Source organism: Peromyscus californicus, unplaced genomic scaffold (genome assembly GCF_007827085.1).
Source record: "Peromyscus californicus insignis strain IS unplaced genomic scaffold, ASM782708v3 Scaffold_3__1_contigs__length_106647218, whole genome shotgun sequence".
NCBI classification, from domain to species: Eukaryota; Metazoa; Chordata; class Mammalia; order Rodentia; family Cricetidae; genus Peromyscus; species Peromyscus californicus.
Window position 1 is genome coordinate 34,254,404 of NW_026294551.1, and position 22,202 is coordinate 34,276,605.

The 22,202-nt window shown below is 51.1% G+C and overlaps 1 protein-coding gene across 18 annotated transcripts in view; it reads left to right on the forward strand.

Moving 5' to 3' along the window:
- The window catches only part of Msi2 (musashi RNA binding protein 2), a 366,225-nt gene that overhangs the window by 323,613 nt on the left and 20,410 nt on the right, over window positions 1-22,202 (forward strand). For 3 of the 18 annotated variants that reach the window (XM_052757205.1, XM_052757208.1, XM_052757218.1), the window contains 2 exons: window positions 15,680-15,706; window positions 17,105-17,167. The exons of 2 other annotated variants lie outside the window; for them this stretch is intronic. In XM_052757205.1, coding sequence (XP_052613165.1) covers window positions 15,680-15,706; window positions 17,105-17,167 — 90 coding nt within the window. 13 more of the 18 variants (XM_052757206.1, XM_052757209.1, XM_052757216.1 and 10 more) reach the window with 10 other exon arrangements.

The window sequence follows — 22,202 nt, forward strand, 5'->3', positions numbered from 1 at the left end:
TTTGACTATGTGGTCAGAGAGAGAAGGGAGATAGATAGAGCTACAGAAATTCAAGATGGGTGGAGTGGCTTCCCTGGGACCTAGCAGTTTCCCCATCTGGGGGATGCTGTCAGCAAGGATCCTTGGTGGGCCCTCCCTGCAGCCTCTCTACAGCTTGTAATAGCTTGGACTCCTGGTCCTGAAGGACAGAGAATATATATTCAGGCTAGAACTGTTCCTAGTTCATCCCCACTACAGGTAGAGCTCCCAAGGCACAGAGACAAAGAGTCAGAGTAAGCAAGGGGCAGCGATTAGCCCAGGCATCCTGACTCCTAACTTCTAATCCTTCTCTGTTAGCTAGTATCCACTTGTCAACTAAGTACCATTGGCCACTAAAACTTAGATCTGTAGTAATTCAAATTCAGGAGAAAGGAAAACCTGAGTTCTATATTCACACTGGCCACATTCCAGTGGCTCAGCAGCCACATGAGGCTGGTGACTAATGTCAGAGTGGAAAGTAGTGTATTTCCATCCCACTGAGGGTTCTGTTGCTCAGTGTTGTTCCAGAGATTAAAAGAAGTGACGTGGTACTCTAGAGGTGTGTACATGCAGAGTTGGAGGAATACAATGTGAAATACTTTGGGGACTATGAGGTGGACCCCATGCTAAGACCCCTGTCTTGTCTGAACCAGCTAAGGAAGCATCTGGTTGAGTCCTGACTCTATGGCCCACATCCTTGGGTCTACCCCAGACAGACAGACATGCCAGAGTGACCTAGCTGAGGCTAGGCAAACTGAGGTGGTGTTCCTCGGGTGCCTGGTCCCTTCTGGGAAGTCAAGGCTTTGATAAGGAGTGGGTACAGTGTCTATGCCTGGGGATGCTGTTCATCTTCATCATGGTGCTAACTCCTCAACTGTGGCCAGTCACTAGGGTTAAATGGGTAAAAATCAGCCTTGAAGGCAGACAGTGTTCCCTGGCCCATAGGGTCCATTCTCAGCCACCAAACTTTCTGTTTCCTGTCCATTTGTATCACACTTTGAAGCCTCTTAGATTCTCTTACCCCATGACCAGAGAGGAACAACTATCTATCTGCAGCTGAGGAGGTGGGAGCCGCCCAGTCTTTATCTTAGTATGTCGAGAGCCAGGTTGAGGTCAGTGCTCACCCCACTCCTGACCCTAGCCCCTGGGAGTTGTCCTTCATGGAACATCAGCACACATCCACTTGTTCTGACATCCTGCCAAGCCCCGCCTGGCTCTAGACACAAAGCCTAGGCTGGCTCCTCTGTCCCTCCAGTCATGAGTTCAGGCTGTGGTCACTCCCTCCAGAATTAAACTTGACATCGTCTCAGAGCTTAAGACTTGGTGGGCTTCTAGGGCATGGAGGCTTTAGGATGTTCTGACTTCATCTCCTGCCGCACACCGTAAGGACTGTTGGGGGTAGGTGTGGCTAAGGAGGCAGACGGGCTGCAGAGAGGTGTGCTCCAAAAGTGCATAGCCTAGTGCACTGTCTTCTCCTCACCTGCTCTGGGTGGTTCTGTGGAACGGTTCCCATGCCCTGGGGCTCAATCCTGGCACTTTCTCACATTGGCACAGCTGCCATCACTGCCAAGTTGTCCTGATGTTTTTTCTTTGTGGTCTGAATGGCCTTACCCTGTGCCCACTTCCCATATCTAGCCCCTCTGAGGTCACGCATGAGTCCCACACCCCTCCTAGGCCTTCTGAGTCCATCATAGAGGAATGCTGGGAGAGAGATGACAGCCACCGCCGCCCCCACCCCCACCGGTTCTCAAACCACACCCTTCACTCACTCACAGGAACCTGGTCCTTCTCAGCACACAGGAACCTAACCCCTTCCAAGGTGTTCTTTGCATGTGTCTTTTACCTTTACATCCGTCTCAACTGATTGGGGTCCAGGTCTCACCCCACCTGTGTGATGTAATCCCAGCAGATCTCCTTGGGTCACACAGCTGTGTAAACGGGTTTAACCCCTGCAGCCACCTGCAGGAGTCTTTGAGAACAAACACCACGATGTTCTGAGAAATGGGTTGTATGGCCTTAGGTCAGTCTTGGGTTGGGGCTCTTTTCTAGGAAGGCTGAGGAGCCTTTAGCAAACGGCTGCTGCCTCTCCTACTCAGGGGTCTTCCCTAGCTCTATATTCTCATCAAGTCTGGAATTGTGGTCCTGCATCAGTTGTCTGCCCGCTTCCTCCCATCATCCCCTTCTGGGCTTCTCCCCTCTGTTTACTCTGTTAACTAGTAGCTGTGTTTACCCTGTGTCTGGTCCTATTTCACTTTTCAGACTATTTGCTGATTTTGATTCATGAGATGTAATTGTTATCAACGAGCTCTTAAAAAGAGGCATCACAAGTGGGGCTTTGCCATCATTTCTAGAGAGTACACACTCCTGCCAGAGCCACCCCATTGCTGGCAGGGCCCACTGAAATCTGTCCTGTCTGGCTGATGGAGTGCGTGAACATGATTTTCCCTGTTTTAAATTCTGGAAGAGACCTCATTGTTTGGCTTTGTTTTGTTTCAGAAAACTTTCTGCTCCTGCTCCCCCACACACACACACACACTTTGCTTCCTGAATGCATTGTGACCAGTCCCCCGCCCCCCAACTCCCCGGAATGTAGGGACCTGCTCACAGACTTTGTAGGGATTCCTCGGAAGGATCATGGAAGACGTTGCCTTTTTAGAATAATGATCAAGCAGGCTTGCTGGGCATCTCACAGGGCACAGAGTGAGCTTTTAAATGCTGGTGAGCCAGAGGGGTCGCAGCTGTGTGGTCTGGAGGGAGCACCTCTGTCTTGTGGCACATTGGCAACGTGAACACAAACGCACCCTTCTGTAAAACCATGTGGAAGATGGAATCTGAGTGAGCAGCTGAATAAACACTCTCCGGTTGCCATTGTCCTTTGGGGCCCGTCTCTTGGTGGCCATTGCCACAGTAAACTCATCTGTCTTTGAGAAGTGACAGCAGAGTCACCCTGGCCCTGTCACTTGTTGTAACCCAGGGGCACAGACCCCCACTGGGCTCCCCTTCCCCAACCACTACCCTAGCTGTGTGCCTTACCGCTACCCCATGGCTTCCCCAGGGTGGGAAGGGATAGGACATCTGGGATCATATAAATCAGGCTACATCTCAGGGCTAGCACCCTGACAGTCACCCCTACCCAGAAGGATCTTGTCATGCTGACCCCATCCACTTCCCTCTTTGAAGTGTCCCTCTCTTGTGTTAGTGACGACAGTCCAGTCGCACCCACAAAAGCCAGAGTTTGTGGGCAGTACCCATGGCTCTGTTGGACTGGCCCAGTGAGAGCAGATCTGTACATTCGCATTCCAGCATCCTTGGTATTCATAGAGCGGGTGGGTGTGGCAGGAGGTCTGTGCAGTTTGGCTCCCCTTGCTAAAGATAACCGATGCAACAGTTGCCTGGTTCCCTTTCGTGTTTTTCTGCAGGCTTTTTCATGAGTGCTGGTGGCGCTTGCTCTTCAAAAACAAAACTCGTAGGCTTCGCCTCTTCTTCCTTTGACCTTGGCGTCTGTGAACTGCTCTGCTCTGGTGAGCATGTCCTAAAGTGCTCGCCTCTCAGGCAGTTCAGTTCAGCCATTGTGAATTTCCCCATTGCTGTAAATAGTTCATCGGCACTGCTCCCTAATGACATTTTATGTTTCCCTCTGTAAGCAACTGAGGTAGAAAAATAAATTGTTTACTCCGGACATGCTGTGTGCTGCCGTCTCTTAGCCTGAGAGTGTCCTGTTCTCGCTCCAGGGGAGGTGAATGCACTAAATAACCGGTATGGTGACAGCCAAGTTCATTTTGTAGAAGCATGCCAACTCCCCCTGGCTGCTGCCTGGCCCCGGCTCTCCCCTCTTCCTCGGCAGAGAGCCCTGTGCTTTCGCTGGAGGTGATCTGTCCTTGAGCAGAGACAGAACATCTGCTCACACCAGCTGTGGGATAGCACCCTGCCCCTTTCTCTGCAGTCACTGTCTCCCATCAGTTCAGACAGCACCCGGAACACTCCACATCTGTGCATCAGGTGTGGGTCTGCACGGTTGTGCACAGGCCTAGGCACACATCTTACATTCACTTTCCTAACCCCCAGAGCAGTGCAGGTCAAGGACAGCAGACCTGTTTCTGGATGGAAACCTGAAGGGTCTCTTGTTTCAGGGCCATTTGGCCACTTAGTAGCCCAGTGACCTTGTTCTCTGAGTAGTGAAAGTGCCTTTTTGGCTGAGTTAGAAATGAGGGGTGGAGAGAGACAGAGACAGAGAGAGGAGAGAGGCTGCAAATATATCATGCAAATCAGTAAATGCTATAGAGTGAAACATTTCAGAAATAATGAGCATTGATGTTGCTGATGAAGTAAGCTTTCCAGAGTGATTTTCTCATCCTCTACCCTCATGATGGTGCTGCCTGGATCTGCTTTTCAGCCATTGGAGTGGCATGGGATCCCCCAGGGAGTTGCCAGGGCAGGCCTCGGGGGCTTTAAGAGCATCAGTGAATGAGGAGCTGGCAGGAGGCTCTTGGAGTAGGTGAGGTACGAATCACGTTTCAGAATGGGTCTAGGCCTCCAAAGCATGGGGTGGGCTGGAAGACGGTTTGCAGATAAGGGGTGATAGAGGCAGTCTTCCGCAGCAAGTTAGAGTGTGAAGGGCTAAAGGGCAGTCCAGAACCTTCGAGAGTGAGTCCAGAAGGATGTCCCCTCCTGTCCGCACCCCATCTTTCTTCTCAGCTTCGCCTTCTCAGCTACATTTCTCTTCCTTACCTCAGGCTGGCTGGTGGCCCTTTGGGATCTTCCATCACTACTAAGGACAATAAAGTCACTGTGGCGCCAACTGCCAAGTCTCACCTTAGCTATGGAGTGCTCCAGGCAGCCAGGAGAGCCAGGCCAATGTCTTTTAACCCAGCACTTATGCCTCACTCCTGAGCCATTGTGTGAAGGGCAAGGGCTATGTAGGTCCCAGGCTGGGGATTCCCTTCTCCAGCAACTGGGACTAGAAATTCCCAGTTTGTCCCCTGACTCTTTAGCAATGGAAATTGGGTCTCTGATGCACTGTGGTTGAATGGAAATTGGCTTTCTAGGCTATCAGCCTTAGAGTATCCAAGGCTTGGCTATCTTATTACCATGTCAGGACTCGAGGCCACTAAACCACTCACTACCAGTTCTTTACTCCCAGTTTCTTACTCACTGGTGACAGTCCCTGGTGCTGGCTGAGCAGTGCTCAATAGGAGGTGGCCTGAGGTGAGGCGCCCTAGAGAGGCCCTGTTCATCTGGAGAGGTTCTCAAATAGCCTTTGTCAGCTGAAGCTGCTGCTAGGTAACCTTGGTTCAAGATACAGAGTCTTCGAACAAAGACAGTTTGATGGACAGTCACATCCTGCAGAGGCAGGGTAAGCAGCCTGGATATTCAGGAGACAGTATTCCTTAAATGGGCAGGCTGGGGGAATGGCCCTGGCTGTGGACAAAAGGCTGTGACTTACACCAGCTGCCAATTCTGCTTGAAGAACAGGATTCAGAAAAGCAGATAGTAAACTCTCCAAAGACCTCCGGTCCTGTCTAGAGTGTCACTGGGCTGCTGTGAGGAACAACCCCAGGGCCCTTCTGTCGACTCCTTTCTCTAGCCCTCCGGAGTGACAGAGACCCTCAGGGTCAGTCCCAGTTCAGGAACAGAAGGTCTGGACATGTACTTGGAGGACTGAATTCCACCATTGTCTCCCGTGTTCTCTTCTCTCTGGCTAAGTTCTCAGAGCCTTGGGCCAGGAGAGGCCATCCCAGGGCTATCCTGGTGGACTCTCAGAACCCAGAAATCGGACATCCCTGCCCTACAGTGTCAGCTCAGTCTCCTTGGTCCTGCTTCAGTTTCTAAGGGGCACTTTTCCTCACCCTCACTCTGTCCCATCCCAGAAATACCCACACTGGGGACTTTTGTGGCACCCATGTGGTGACCTCTCACCAGCTGGGAAGCAGATTTTGAAATGCCAGGGTGAGAGGTTAGCCTCCTAGGTTGATTGATGGAGCTGAGGATTCATGCATCTGGGCAGGGCCAAAGCTATAAGCAGGGCGTGGCCTTATAAGGAAGAGCCTTTTCTATCTGCCCTATCCCAACCCCTAATCTGTCTCTGCCCTCCCCATTCCAAACTCCTTTCTAGTGGATGCCTCTTCACAGAGGCAGCTCCCAGAGGCCATCCTGCTGGCCACCTGGCCCTGTGTATACTCTGGGATTTATCCCCTCATTTGAATATTAAAGGCAAGCTTAGTCAGGAGGCAGATCTGCTGCTTTGAAAGTCAGCAGAGCACCCCAAATCCAGCCAGGACTGGAGGGAGGCTTGTGGGGACTGTGGGTGTGCAGTATCACCGAGCGATCCTCGCTGGCATGGAAAATCAGGAGTTGACTCTATTCCCAGATGAAAGCACAGCACAGTGCCTAATAGGCACTTAATAAACATTTGCAGAAATGAATTGGAGCAATCTGAACTGACAGGAATTGCGGGTTTCACTTGCGATCAGCTTTCTGTGCCTCTTGAAGCTGCTCTGCATAAATGAGAGGACTCCGCTAAGTGAGCGCTCAGCTCCCCATGGTCACACCACACCAGGCACACCCATCTCTCTCTCTCTCTCTCTCTCTCTCTCTCTCTCTCTCTCTCTCTCTCTCTCTCTCTCTCTCTCTCTCTCACACACACACACACACACACACACACACACACACACACACACACACACCCCTGACTTACAGAAAGATGGGAGAGTTCTTGCCTTAACTTGCCTAGACACTGGGTCTCAGTGTCCCTACCTATCAAGTGGAGGTTTGCTACTGTGTTTCATAGGTTGCAGAGGGGGGTTTGTGGGAGCAGGCAGGTTAACAATGAAGGAGGCTGTGGGTGTGCACCTCCTTCCCAGGGAGCTGAGAACTGGTACCCACCACATCTGTCTCTTCTCGCTGGTGCCTACAAGCTCTCCCACACCTTCTCAGACTCCTGCGCCACCAGCCCCTTCAAGTCCCGCCAGGGAGAGACCCTCATCACCCTTTCTCAGGCCTTCCATTTTTATTTCATCAGCAAAAGTAAGTGAAAGCCTACGATGTACACAACAAAATTACTCAGAGTGGGAAACTCTGGGTAGACTGCTACAGCAGGCCCGAGGGGCCAGGATTCCATGCCTTCCAGAACAGCCAAGGACAAGCAAGGTTTCCACTACGCCTCCCACCCAAGCCAGAAAGAGATTTTTCACTGAGTTTGGCTCAGCCTGGGCCCACTGCCAAAAGAGCCCATTGGCTCTCTGTTTCTCTGGTTGCTGGAGAAATGCAAGGTACAACCACTGCACCTGCCCCAGAGAGTCTCTCAGGGCACAGAGACACTGGGCCTTAAGCTCAGAGCCTACAGAAGCGTCACATGTGTGGCCAGCTAGGGCATGCCCAGTATAACCCATGTGGCGGTAGCAGCGTACGTACGCAGGAGCGGAGAGCACGGTGGAGGGAACCGTTGTGGTACCTGGAGAGCTGTTGGGAACAGGCAGTCTTGGTCTATTCCTGCTACAATAACAAAACATAGCCTGGAGCTCGCAGCAGCAGAAATGTATTTCCTAGGTAATTCTAGATGCTGGGAAGTCTGAAGTCAAGGTCCCTGCAGGTTTACTGTCATGGTGAGGGATACTTCCTGGTCCACAGATGCCCCGGTTTCTTGCCATATCTTCCCTTCGTGTGTGTGTGGGGGGTGGGGTGGGGGGATTGTGAATTATTTGAAGTCTCTTTTTTTAAAAATGATGTATTTATTTTCTCTCTCTCTCTCTCTCTCTCTCTCTCTCTCTGTGTGTGTGTGTGTGTGTGTGTGTGTGTGTGTGTGTGTGTGTGTGTGTGTGTGTGTGTGTGTGATGAGGTGGAGTGTGCCTGCCGAGGAGCATGTGAGGAGGTCAGAGGACATCTTTGTGTTGTTGGTTCTCTCCTTCCTCCTTTATATTGGTTCTGGGCATTGAGCTCACATTGCCAGACTTGCTCTGGAAGTTCTGTTGCGCTGGCTTGCTGGCCCTGGCTTCTCTTTTATAAAGGTGCTAGTCTCTACTGAGAGAGCTCCATTTACTTACTTCCCAAAGGTCCCTCCCTGATACCCTGCAGGTTAGGATTTCCACATATGCATTTGGGGTGACAGACATATGCAGATCAAAGCAGTTAATGCCCAACCTAAGCTTTGAAGCACGCAGGACAGTTCATCAGGTAGGATCTGGTGAGATGGCTCGGCAGTTAAGAGCCCCGGCTGTTCTTCCCAGAGGCCCTAAGTTCAGTTCCCAGCACCTACATCTGGTGGCTCACACCCACCTTTAATCTGTAGGCAGGGAATCTGGTGCCTTTTTCTGGCTTCCACGGGTACCTGCACACGTGTGGCATGCAGACACATACACATAAATAAAAAGTAAAAGAAGGTAAGTTTCCCCAGTAGATATTACAGGGGCGTTCCAGATCTAGGGACCAGCAGGCAGAAAGTCAAAAAGCACATGACTCTGCTCCATCCTTCCCATTCCTGCCTCCATTGATTGTGTGGTCACCATCTGGGCAGATCCTGTCCTTGTACCAAGACAAAGACAGCAAGACAGTAGACTCTGCTGGTGGGGTGTCAGCGCAGACACTTTGTGACGCAGGAATACTGGCCTCACTTGAAGCCTCCTCCAGGCACATTCACCTCCTAAGACAGCAGCAGCCCAGCCTGTCACTCTACCTCCTAGTGATGGCTACTCAAGGCTCTCCAGGCCTCCTCATCCTGCCCGCAACCCCCACAGTCTCAGCTTTGAACGTTCTTGCTTTCAAGCAAGGTTAGAAGCAGGAAGAAGCAGCATCCTTCCCCTTTCCCTATCCAGGCCTCCTCCATGCATTCTTCTTTTGCTGTCAGCCCAGAGTTAAAGACACCTGTCATGTCACAAGCCCTGAACCCAGTGTTGGTGACATAGTGATAAATGAGAGACCAGTCCTCACTTGCTGGATATAGAAGAACAAACAAGATTCCACTTGACGGAAGGACCCAGAAAGGATTCTCAGGCCCTGACTTGCTGCATTCCCTGCCCCCTGCCCCAAACCTGGAAACTGTTGTTGAGAAATGTTGGGAGGGTAGCGTGTCAGGGCAGGGAATAACGGGGAAAGGCTGATCCTGCTGATTCCACTCAGTCCCAGGCCTCGGGGACCTATGTTCACACCTGTGATGATCTCATCACAGGGCCATGGCTGCCTTGGCCAGACACTCCCTGCCATCATGTGACCCTACTAGAGTTCAAGCTTATGCTTGAGAAAACGACCCTTAGCTCACACGCAAATTATGCATGTTACCCATGAAAGCCTTTTGGATGCCAAATCACATAAATTAATAGGATTTTAGAATGGGAAGCACCAAAGGGATTTCTCGGCTCTGTTGCTGTTACCTTGGGCAATAATAATAAAAGAGTAGAAATAGAAATTTTTAGTCCACTTGTGCTAAGCACTTCACACTGCCATCTTGACTCCTCACAGCGGCCCCACAAAATAGGCACTAGAAGCTGTGTTCCAGACAGGAGAAAAGGACAGAGAGAGGATTAAGTGTCTTGGCAGGACATGAGTCTGTCTGTCTGTCTCTCTGTCTCTCTCTCTGTCTCTCTCTCTCTCTCTCTGTGTGTGTGTGTGTGTGTGTGTGTGTGTGTGTGTGTGTGTGTGTGTGTGTGTGTGTGTGTGTATGAGAGAGAGAATCAGCCTTGGGTGGCAGTCCAGAAGCACTGTCCACCCTGTTTATTGGAAACAGGTTCTCTCATTGTCCTGGAGCTTGCCAAATAAGTTAGGCTAATTGTCCAGCAAACCCCAGGGATCCACCTGTCTCTATCAGTTCTGGGATTACAAGGACGTACCGTCATGCCCATCCCCACCCTCCACCCCGCTTTAATGTGGGTTCTGGGAATCAAACTCAAGTCTTCATACCAGCAGTGCAAACAAATGACCAACTGAGCTATCCCCCTGACTCAGCCTTTCTGCTTTAACCACCTTTGTCCTTATTTTGCCTTCTCTCTCAGCTGCAGCCCCTTCATCTATTAATGAAGTGGAGGTGGCTTTCTTGTCCAGTGCGAGACGGTCACAAGGAAATTCTTTGACTGAGTGAAAGTGTCCACCATCGTCATTAGTGTGGCTTATTGCCAAGGCCAGGCCTCTCACAGCCAAGGAAAGGAAGACAGAGAAAACTGTTCTGCTCAGTTCCAGTCTGTGAACTGAGGTGTCCCTCTGCTAGCTCTTGGGATTTTTCGTTACTGTATTTCTGTACTTGTTGATAAATTGCTGCCCTGAACTCCAAAGAGCCTCTGGATTCTCCCGAGTAGAGTTGGTGCCCAAAGCATCCTGTCCAGAGATGCCAGGGTGGATGGGAGTGGAGTTCCAGTTACTCCTTTATGGAGATGGGACCAAGGGCAGAGCTGGAGCTTCCGGAAAGCAGGAAGTTCTGGGTGTCCGGCACCGGCTGTCCTGATCTGTAGAGGTGGCTGCGGTAGGGCTCGTGGCCGCGGGAACCCTATGGAGGTGGGTCTTTTGAGGAACACCGCCCCCCCCCCCATGGGAGGAAACTCAGACCAAGCATATCAAATCAAAATGGCTCAGACCATGTGGGGGAAAACATGATTTTGGCTATCCTGGTCCGTTCTGTGTTTGAAAAATCTGGGTGGCAAGGAGTAGTATAAAATCTGTTTAACTCGGCTGTGTGGAAGTGTTGAGATTGGGGGGCTAGGTCAAGATTCACCGCCTTGGGAATTCATCTGTTCCCTCCCCTCCTGCTGTTCCATCTTGGAGGGGAAGATGAGATGGCATGGCCACACCCTCTACTTCCGTCCCCAAGACTGAGTCACCTAATTGCTGCCTCCATCTCTAAGCAGCTTGGTCCTTGAGCTCTGTGGTAACGCTGAAACAGAAGCCAGAAGGTTCTGGGACACAAGTTCCTCACCTCCCCTTGGCACAGGGGACCCATAGTCTCCTGAGATTCAGCTTATCCTGAGACTTAGCCGTTTGTCTCTTTGGCCTAGAGAGTCAGTTTGTATGAATCTAATTGCAGAACTCCATCCCACTAATAGAACCCTATTTTCCCATCAGGAGCTACAGTCACAGGGCAGGGACTATGAGTGTTGTTCCAGTGCCTAGGACAGTGCCTGGCACACAACAGCTGTTCCATGAACATTTAGCAGGAGGCCAGGGGTCGAGAACAGGTTTTGAGAACAGGTCTTGGAGGGTTCTTTGGCCAGCACGGGTCCTGACTGCAGTGCTCTAACCCTCTGCTGTGAGGGCTTGAATGACTTGAGGTGGAAAAGGCCCAGAAGAAGGATGCTAGACTAAAGTCACCAGATAGGGTGACTTCCTACTCTAGGGGAAGCTGGACCTGGAGCCACAGGTCTGTAGTCCCAGCTACTCAACAGGCATAGGAAAGAATCACAAGTTCAAGACTAGCCTGAGCAACTTACTGAGACCCTGCCTCAAAATAAGGGCTGGAGATGGAGTTCAGTGGTAGAGGGCTTGCCTAGCTTGCACACGACCCCGGGTTCAATATTTAAAAAGACAGGGAAGTAGAATATTGCTAAAACTGTGACACGTCACAGATGCATCGTGATGCACCTTCCTTTATTCCCACCAAAGAGAGTTAACATGTTAAATGGCGATTAGGTTAAAACTTATCCAGGGTGAAGTGGGAGCATGTTTTGTGCCTGCCTTCCATGTTTTAGGGGCTAACACCCTGAAGAGAGCAGGCCCGAGATGTCTGCCCTTTACCCGTGGCTACAGACAGCCTTGGTTTTCCAGTTAGGTTCCTCTGTTTCCTCCCCAGGGACAGCTGTCAGGTTCTAATTTATGTATTTTCTCTGCTGCAGCCTAGAGCCAACGGTGAGACATTCTTAGCTCACGTTCTCTTCAGCATCCCCCTGCCTCAAGCAGCAGCCCCTAGCCCCCTCACCTGTCTAAGGGATCTGCACAGCCCTTGGAACCTCCTGGGAAAACTGGTCTCACTCCTCAAACAGCCTGTCTTAAGTCAGGTTCCTGTTTTGAATGCCAGGAGCTCAGGGCTTATTCTGTTCTTTTTGAAATGAACGCGCATCAGCTTCCGTCAAAGCAGACCATTTCTGTTTGATCCTGGAAATGTGTCCCTTTGGTGATTAGCTTTGCCTCCTCTTTGGAGCCTCCGTTCTGGTGTGAACCCCTGGTTCCTCTAGTTCCAATTACGTACCGCCCAGCTTTCTTCCAGCCTCACCCAGAAGTCAGAGTTGTGAATTTCCTATAAAACGCTGAGCCCTACCACCCCAGGCAGGCCTGAGCAGCCTGGGCCAGCCAGAGTGGCAGATGGTAATGTTTCCAAACTCGTGTAGGACATGTTTCCTACATTCTGGGTAACAGTTTCTTCTTTTGGTGGCTTATTTTTCAGTGTTTGGATTCAGGAAAGCAACATTTAGATTAGCCAAGACTGAACCAGCTATAGAGCTATGGAAACTACTTGTAGGGAGAGGCAGGGTGTGCTGGGGGAGGGAACAGAAGAACATTTGATCAGGCAGACTTAGAAAAGACTGTTCGTATGGGACTTGAAGAAAGATCCCCCAAGTCCTATCTCCTGAAGCTATGAGGAGCTTCAGAATTCTCTTTATCCTTTTGGGGGTCCATGACCCATCCCAGGTCACAGAAATAGCATTGACCCCACTGGAACTCCAGCAGTGCCCCCCAAGCCCGCATCTCTTCCAAACAAATATGGAATAAGGAGACAGAAAAGACCTTTGACCTCCCAGTCAACCAGACAGGAAGCAACGCTTTTCAGTGTTTACAAAAAGCAAAGCCCTCCCCCCAATCGCTTCCTATAACTCATAGCTTCTCTGCCTACATTGTGTGCCAGAAACTTCCAGAAGGCTTGATTCTATTGATGGGGGTGGGTCCAGGGCAACCTGTGTTTTGTTGTTTTTTGTTTTGTTTTGTTTTGTTTTGTTTTGTTTTGTTTTGTTTGAAGCTCCTCCATGAGATCTTGGAACCCACTGTTCTGAATCCTATTGGTCCCAAGAATTTGGTTCCCCATTCTATTCCCAGGAGGCCCCTTGCGAGGTGGAAGAGGTGACTGAGTATATAGCTGTGCCCCATGACTTGACTTAAAAAGAAAGTTTGTTATTAGCTGGGCTGTGGTGGCACACACCTTTAATCCCTGCACTTGGGAGGCAGAGGCAGGCGGATCTCTGTGAATTTGAGGCCAGTCTGGTCTACAGAGCGAGATCCAGGACAGCCAGGGCTATACAAAGAAACCCTGTCTCGAAAAACAAAACAACAACAAAAAAGAAAAAGTATGTTATTGTTTTACTTTATTTGTGCGCGCACACATGGAAGTCAGTGAACAACTTTCAGAGTCTGTCCTCTGCTCCCACCTTGTTGAAGGGGGAAGGCCTTCCTTTTTTCGGCCTGTTGCAGACTAGCTGGCCCATGGGCTTCACCACATCCAGCTTCATCCATGGGATCTGAGGCACAAACTCAGGTTTATTGGCAGTGTTTTTCCCCGTTGAACCATCCTGCCAGCCAGTGACGTGACGTCTGTCTCTAAAGGTCCTCAACTTTGACTCTATGCTGAGGAGCTTCTAAAGGTCCCAGTGCCTGACTGTACCAAAGACTAAGTCAGTCATGATCCCTGGGGACGTCAGCATGTGTAAACACTGTAAACCAGGTAGTACCACGTGGTTCTCAGCCAGAGTTGGAAATCAAAGTGTTGGGCAGAGCTGGGCACTCCTGTGTACCATAGACTGCATCCTCCTTTGTGTTTCCCTGGCCCCTGGGAGTATGTGAGTTTCCATCCTGGGCTGGAGGGCCAGGGGGATCAGGCTGCTGGACTGGCGGGTGGCGCTGTCCTTAGCTACACTTGACCCATACAAGCAACTGTCAGCCCTCCCACACACACGATAGGTACATATCCTGGTCAGTTAGAGTTTGGGAGGACTTGGAGCTGGAGCCTAAGTGGGCCATGTGACTTAATCCTGACCTAGAAGAGATTGTCACTCCGCCAAGAGAAATAAGATATGCATATAAAAATAGCTGTACTTAGATAATACAGAAGCCATTAAGTGCCACAGAAGCAGGAAAAAGTAGGTGCAGTATCATAATTTAAAAAAAAATTAAAACACTGTTGACTTATTATTTGCAGTGATGTCATGATTCCAAAAAGTCCATCAAAGTGTGTTACTCACTGTCAGTGATGTGGCGGTATCTTTCACTTAGACAAGTCACTGACCCCAAAGTTTCGTTACCATCAACCCGAGGGGACTTAGGATTGCCATCCTCATAGATAGACAGGCTCATGTGGGGCCCACAGCTAAGGGACTGTAACAGTCGTCTTGCCAGCCATCCTGCCTTGCAGCTGAGAGGAATAATGTACCCTGCCCAAGTCACACATGAAGCAAGGTAGGGGTCATCCAGGGCTGGAGGCCGAACTAGCTGAAGAATGAGTCTCTGGCTCTGACCCCATCTGCCGAGAATGCTCCACAAATCCAGTATCCATCCATTGGCCTGGTGCTAATGTATCCAGGCCTCCTCTCTAGGATTGGAAGGTTCCCAGGCAGGAGGAACATGGTACATTCCTGTTCACAGGTAGCCAGCCTGTAGCTCCCAGCCTCTCTGGGATTTGCTCAGCAGAACATTCCCCCCCTTCCTGCTGGATTCAATTGCTAATATATCATGTCCATTTGGGCAGTTATCATCATTAGAGATAAACAGAATACATGCTGTTATTTTGAGCGGTGGAAATTGAGCTTTAAAATGGCACCATGAAAGGAGAGACGTAGTTGAAGGGCTACAGGTCACTACTCCCTGTAAGGAACTCAGGTAGGTCCCCATGTCCTTGTGGCCACATAACCATGCCTTCTACTGTGGAGAAAGCAGGACAGGCCCTGTTCTTGTCCACCATGGGGCTGGTGGCTGGAGAGAGATTTGATGACAATGCTCCCATGATACTGGCTCACTCCCAGACATCGGGAAGAACTGACAGACAGAGGTGGCCATGCCGGAGCTGCGGCCTACACACAGAGTGGCTCCCTCTGCAGCTGCCGCTGGTAAATCCTTCTCTTCGTTCACATCTGTGGCTGAGGAAACTTCCATCCCTGGAAGAGTATTCCATCTCCAGCAGAAGCCCTTATCTGAGCTGAAGGATAATGGATTTCCATTTTTGTCAAGTTTTTTTTTTTTTTTTTTTTTTTTTTTTTTTATTAATTCTCTCTCTTTCTCTCGGACTTCTTGCCCAAACTGCTTAACTCTAGAAAATAGACCATTTGTTAACAAATCTTGCTGACCGTATTCCCTTCCTTCAGCCAAGCTCTTCTGACGCTCCCAAGGAAACCTCCTCTGTTGTGTCTGGGGTAAGCAAGCACCAAGGAGTAGTAGTAACCTTTCTCTCCTGCTGCTTCTTCCTCCCTAGCGTCCCCTGAGCCCTGCTCCGGGCCTGTAGCAGGAGGCTGGGTGGACAGAGAGAGGTTGGGACAACGAGAAATAACCTGACTTCTTCCTTATTTTCCTTCAGCGCTTTCCACCAGCACCATCTTCAGAAATCTAGAGCCTGCGTGGAAGAGCTGGGGAGAGGACTAGGTGGGGAGTCCCAGCCCAGGCTCCCTCTGGGAAGGGAGCAGCGAGGTCTTCATGGGCGCTGGGAGACTCCTTCCCAGCCTGGGCGAACCGTGCACAGTTATTTCACCTGGTTTCTCTTTTCCCCCTTCAGCAGCCCTATTCCCATATTTAAATGCAAGTATGTCTCCTTTTCATTGGCATTTTAAGTAGCTTAGCGTGACCTTTCTAGAGTAGCTCTTTCCCCTTCGAACGTCTCGCCCTCCGTAGAACCACGTAGCTCGGACCATAGTCTTAGTCTAGTGAGCTTCTAGTTCGCTCTGTGTGGAGGATGCTCCTCCTTTCTTTGTTCCTCTGCTTCCGGTGCATGTCTTCTTCCCTTGTCCAGTCCAAGTGCCTCATCAGACAGGCTCCGTGGCTAAAGTCAAGCAGCTCTTTGGGAGGCTGTTTGGTGGGTTTGCAGGGGCTTCTGGTGCATCATTTAAAAAAAAAAAAAAAATGGCCCTGCAAATGGGTCTTGGGATCAGGCTGCAAATGTCTACCCGGTAGCCGCAGATATTTTGTCTTTATGTATGTGGAAGTATGTCTGTGTATGCTCCAGTGCGTGACTTGTGTGTCAAGTTAGCAGCCAGAGAAGCCCAGGAAAGAGGAAGGACTCAACTGACGTCTTCTCTCGTGTGGACATTTTTCGGCCACATACTTGGCCTCAGCTTCCTTCCTGCCTGGCCTAGCTTTGCTAGACAGTGCGAGCCTTAACCACAAAGGATCCCTGGGCAGGGGTGGGAGGCACTCCAAGCTGGCTTCATCTGAGGGTGGCCTTATATACTGGAGTCACATCTACGTTCCCTGTTACTGCTGTGGAATGGGATGGGATATAGTCTGTGGTAGTTCACTTATCTGACATATGCGAAGCCCTGGGTTCCATCCCCAGCACCACAGAGTAATATCGTAATAATACAACTCTGGGAAGATTGAAACACTGACCGGGATCATGAAGAACCACAGGGATCACCCCAGATAGAGTCCCTCAGCCATCCGACATCGGCCCATGTATGTACTCACCTGGGAACACCCAAACGCTTCGCCCTCAGGCCTGGGGCCATGGCATGCTGACAGGAAGCTTTGACCAATCTAGAGCTCAAATGACCAGACCTTTGGAGAACTTTCGGGAGTGAAGCCATCTCTAGGCCATGGCACCTTTTCTGTGAAGAAGCCAGCCCCAGGTCCTTCCTGATTTGGAGCTCCAGCTGACCCCCACCAACAGGATCCCTGTAAGGAGTAGCAGGCCAGGCCTGGGGCATCATCAAATGTCAATGCAGAGTCAACAGAGACCTCAGCTCAGTTCTCAGAAGGCATAAGTCCTCCTCATGGTTGACTTATTGCTGTATGCTTCCTAGAATACACTTCTGGAATAACCAATGTGTGAGAGTCAGATATCTAAAGATATTGTGTCTTCCAGAAGCCTGAGAGCCACTGCTCTGTATCCCCCAACGCTGTCTGTGAAGCCCTTCCCAGCTGTCTTGTGTGTGACCTGGGGTCCTCTGTGGCTCCTCTTGACTCCACCCCTCCGTCTCTCCAGGCTTCCCAGCAGCGGCTTATGGACCAGTGGCGGCAGCGGCAGTGGCGGCGGCTCGAGGATCAGGTAGGAAGGTGTGCGGGGCAGGCGGCTCCCAGGCATGCCTCGTGTGCAGGGCAAGGTAAAAGCCCTGCCAGTCTGTGTGGCTGCGTCTGTCCAGCACCCCTCTCACCACAGCCCAGGGGAGGGGGTGGCGGGGACAGGGAGGTGCCACGAAGGCCCAGCCACCCAGGCCTGTTCCTACAGGAGTCTGCCACAGTCAGGGGACCGCAAACCCCAGGCAGAATTGTGCGCCCATTAACAAAGAGAAATGGCCTTTCCCTTTGGCTTTGGACCGTCCCATCTCCAAGCCCAGCTTTGGGGCATTTTGGTCACTGCCGTCCTTGGCTTTGGCAGGTTCAGAAGGTTCCCTTCCTGGGGTTGCTGACCTAGCCAAAGAGGTACTAGGTAGGCTTTCTCTCCAGCCACGGCTGGCAAGATGGGCTTAAACTCCCAGAGCCCTTGAAGCCAGATATGAACCAATCCTTGAGGTCAGAAAAGGAGGGAAGCTGCGGTAGCCTGAATCCCAGTTGCCCTAGACTTTTCTAAGCCAGGCGGCCACCAATGACAGGGGAGCTTTCTCTCCCATGACCTTATCCCCAGCCTTTTAAAAGATCTGGAAGCCTCCAGTGGCAAGGGAGTATTTCCCCAGCAATACTGTAAGGTCCAGCCAGAACTGGGGTGTGTCACCCCACCAGGAGAGCCACAGGCTTCCTGCCACGCACCAGGCACCTCTGCTGGCAGCTGCTCTCTCCACCTCGCTCCTCCCTCCTGAGCAGCTTGGCTCCTGGCTCCTTTACCCCGCCCCGCCACCCCACCCCACAAGCAGGGCACACTGGAGCACTGATTCAACACATCTAGGCTCTGAAGAGAGTGGGCAGGATGGGGTGCTGGTGAAGGTACCAGGAAGTGGAGCGTTAAAAGCCCAGAGGGCAAATGCCAAAAACCCAAACTGGCACAGTGAGGCTCATTAGAAAACGTCAGAGAAAATCCGTTCCATGCAAACTGGCGCTGCCTCTGAGCTACAAAGGATCCTCTCCCCCAAGAGACCCACTGGAGTTTTGGGATTTAATTGAGGGCGGGGGCTACCGAGGGGCAGTTTGACGGAGAGCTGGTGATTGGCAGGCAGTCTGGAAAGTCCAAATAGCTGGTCATTCTCAATTTCCATCCACTCGAGTCTCTAAAGGCACCACCTTGCCCTCTGGCCAGTGTCCCTTGGTGTCCCCTACTCCCTGCCCTAGGAAGGTGCACAGTTGCATCGTGTCTTCCTATTTCTGGTTGGGGGGATTTTAACTTGAGTGTTTTGGGGAATGAAAAAAAAGAAGCCTCATTCCTACCTGTGCCTGGGAGGGGAGACAGATCAAAAGAACAGTCTTGAAATTTGTGAGTGTTGTTTGTTTTCTCTGTTCAGTTTCTTTCTTTTGATAACTTTTGGATTATGAAACTAAACTTTAACCCGAAATTAACCCTGCCTCTCTCCCCACCCCACCCCGTTCCCTTGACTTCATGGCAAGTTTAAAGGGCAGTATGGGATTCTTTGCGAGTCTGAGAGCCGTCTCCCAGTCTGTGCCCCCTTCTGCTACCCCTGCCCATGCACAGACCCCCCCCTCCCAGAGCCAGGCGGGAGCCCCACTCACCCACCCCTCTAACTCCTAACCCTCAAGGTCATCTCCAACCACACATTTTGTTTCCAGGATCAGTGGTGTTTTCTTTGTAGCCATTTCCATCGGGAGCCAAAATCTCCCACAGGCCATCAAGGTCAGCCATGCTCATCACTGCACTGTTAGTGAATCGTATTCAGGAGTACGCTCCCCAGACCCCTGCCCACCCCAGCCTGGGTTAGCACAAACAGTAAATCCTCGGCTTGAGGTACCCACCCGAGGGGAAACCCCCAGTGCTGCCTAGTGGCTGTAGGCTTGGGCTGTGCCCACGGTAGAGAGAACATGGTCTGATCTGCTCATGGAGACTACAAACCCAGCCCAGAGCCCCACGTTTGGACTTGGACCAAGGCTGTAAAGTTGGGGAAGGAGACTGCCTTTTTCTCTTAACACATTTTGGCCCATCGGGAGACTGTCATCTTCTTCCCTCAAGAAGATGAAATGAACTCTGAGCCTGGAAGGTTGGTCAGTTAAGTGGCCCTTCATTGGCAAACACTGTTGTGAACTGAGAAAGGCCACCCAGCAATGCATGCTCTACACCAGGCCCAATAGGAGTCCCAGGCACTGATGACCCAGATTTCCCTGTACCAGCTCCTCGAACCTCGCCCCACCCCACCCCCAGCTTCCCGCTCCCCCAGCCTCCTGAGCAAGCAGCCTGCATCAGGGGTCCTCACAAACTCGTTAGACTCCACTGATCACTTTCCTGGAGCCTGGTACCATGCCACACCTGACTCCAGGAAATGTGGTCTCGGCTTCCAGGGACTCCTGGACTTGGGTTAGGGGTTAGACATCTTCTGGAAGGCAACATTTTTGTCATTATTTTTATCCAGCCCCACCGTTTTAGTTTTCAACCCTCTCTACCCCCACCCCTTCATTTTGACTTCCTTTCCCACGTTGGAGAGCACCTGCTGAGGGCCATGGGGGGTGGGAGGCAGCTTGGCTCTTTCTCAGGGTGGCAACTCCTATCTGTCAGGGCTGTGGTATCGAGGAAGTCAAGGGGGAGGCCTTGAGCTTCTGCCTCAGCCTGTTTCTCGGGGCTAGCCTGCCTACCTTTTCTTACTTCCCCCAGGACCTGAGGTGAGCAGGGCACAGGCGTCCCAGCAAGGGGTCCCTCTGCCGACTCCTAGATAACTTCACTATCAGTGGTCACTTTTCTTTCACGTTCACCTGGAAGTCTGAAACGTCATCTTTTCTTGTGCTCAGTCAAGAGTTTGTTTATTTTGATCGTACTCATTCAGTCCCAGCGGCACCACCCCCCCATCACGTCCCATCCAAACATAAATCCGCTTTGACAATTGACCACCCCTCCCCCAGCCTGAGGAAAGCAGTACCGATTCTCAGGGTACTTTTATTTTGGGGGTGACCTCATGGGTGGGTCCGTGTATCACCGTGAGAGCTTGCAGAGCCGCCCCTGGTATCACCCACCGACCCCTCCCCACCCTCAGGCCCCAGCCAGGACCCCTTACTGTACTTTATACTTGCCAGCTTTATTCCAGTCTAGTGACATGAGCTCCTGATGGTGGTGGTGAGTGTGAGCAGTCACGTTTCTGTTGTCTTTTCTCTTGCTTGGTTGGGGCTGCGGTGAGAGAGTGTCTCTGAGGCATACTTTCCTGCCTCTCTTACACTAGGACCTGCACACCTCCTCTCAAACACTCTTCTGAGCACGCTCAGCGGGAAGGTTTGTCCACACCTATTAACCCTCTCTCAGTGTCCAGCTTCCTGTTAGCACCAGCTGGTTTGCATGTTTTGCTTGTTCAGATGAAACAGTTCAAGAAACAAACTCATATCCAACTCTCGAGAAATGTCTTTTTTTGTACACTTTCGTTTTCTATTTTTTTTTTTATCAGTTACAACTCCAAAACACCTGTTGTCTAGTAAAGCATTTCACACCTCCCTTGCCTGTTCTTAGACTGTATGTATCTGTGGGACTGAACTAAATGCATGCACTGTAGTAGATTGTCCTGGTAGCTGTAGCCGTAGTTGTAGAACATGCATTGTTGAGTTGATATTACAGGGTCTCCGAAGGCGCGGCCCAACACCGCCGCCGCCGCCGTCTCAAGGGTAGCGTGGGGACCAGGAAAGAGAAGGGGTTCCATGTTTTCAATGTTGCCAAGGGGCTTGGATCCATGTTCTCGCCATCAGCCACCACCACCTCTCCTCACGATCCCCACTCTCCCAGTCTAGAACTGGGTCACCCCCCTCAGCTCTAGCCTCCCCAACCAAGATCCGGGTTCACCATAGCAGAAATGAATGGAGCCAGAGTTGGAAGGGGTCATCCAGTTCTTCCGAGTTCTTACCTCCCCCACACCGTTCTTGAACAAAGCAACAGATCTTTTCTTGTTTTGTTTTGTTTTGTTTTGTTTAAGGATCATCGGCCAGGCTTCTCTAAGCTCAGCCTCTTCTTGAGCCCTTCAGGTCCCTACGAAAAAGTCAGCCTGTGTCATCTGCTCCTGCGGGTGGAGGGAGGTGAGATGTGGTAGGGAAGGGGCTGAGAGCTTCAGCCCCTTGCAGACAGGGTGTGCATTTAGCCCTGGTTGATGTTGATATTGACTCTTAGGAGTGGTGATGATGGAAGGGGTCAGTGGGGTCTGTGATGGCCCAGCATCCCTTGAGTGATAGCAACTGGCATGGCTTTGCAGGGAAGAGAGAAGTGTGATAGGCCTGGGACAGCCAAAGAAGAGGCCACCTAGTTCCCCCTAGGTCTCCCCAGAAGGGTTTTCTGGAGGAGACCTTCGTTTTCCACTTTGAGCATGTGTGGTCAACCATCTTTGGACACACTGTCTTAAGGCATATGTGACGAGCCATAAGTGAGTACCAGAGATCTCAGAGCTTTTGTCCCTAACTTTCTAAGACCATATGAAGTGAGAATAGTACTTACTACCCAGAACCTACATGTCAAGTCGTGGTGTGTGACGGCTCTGACCAAACCCTACAGTCTGACAGGGGCATGGGCAGAACCTGGACGATACAGGTTATCTACCACGGGATACAGAATTCAGGAAAAAGTCACAGAGCCCATAACATCTTCAAAAGGCTGTGTCATGATAAAACGAAATTGAAGCCTCATGGGGGAAAGAAGCCGAGATGCTCTGGCAGAGTTGGAACACATGGGAACTGAGCATGCGCCAGGCCAGACAGAATGAGGACACCAAGGCTCCAGGTGGAAAAATTCAGGAGGAGCAAGGTCTCCCTGGGGACAGGGGAGGTAGGCAGAAGAAAATGGCTGAGACTAAGCTTTAGTGCTGCCGCAGATGCGAACTGATTCGGGCAGCAAGTGGGAACAGAAACCAGAGAGCAAAACCCCAGGCTACTGACCTGCAGCCTGCAGAACAGAAGGAGGCTCTGGTCCTGTAGTCTGGAGCCCTCAGAGCTCCATCCCAGAAGGCAGGTGGGCAGACTAGCAT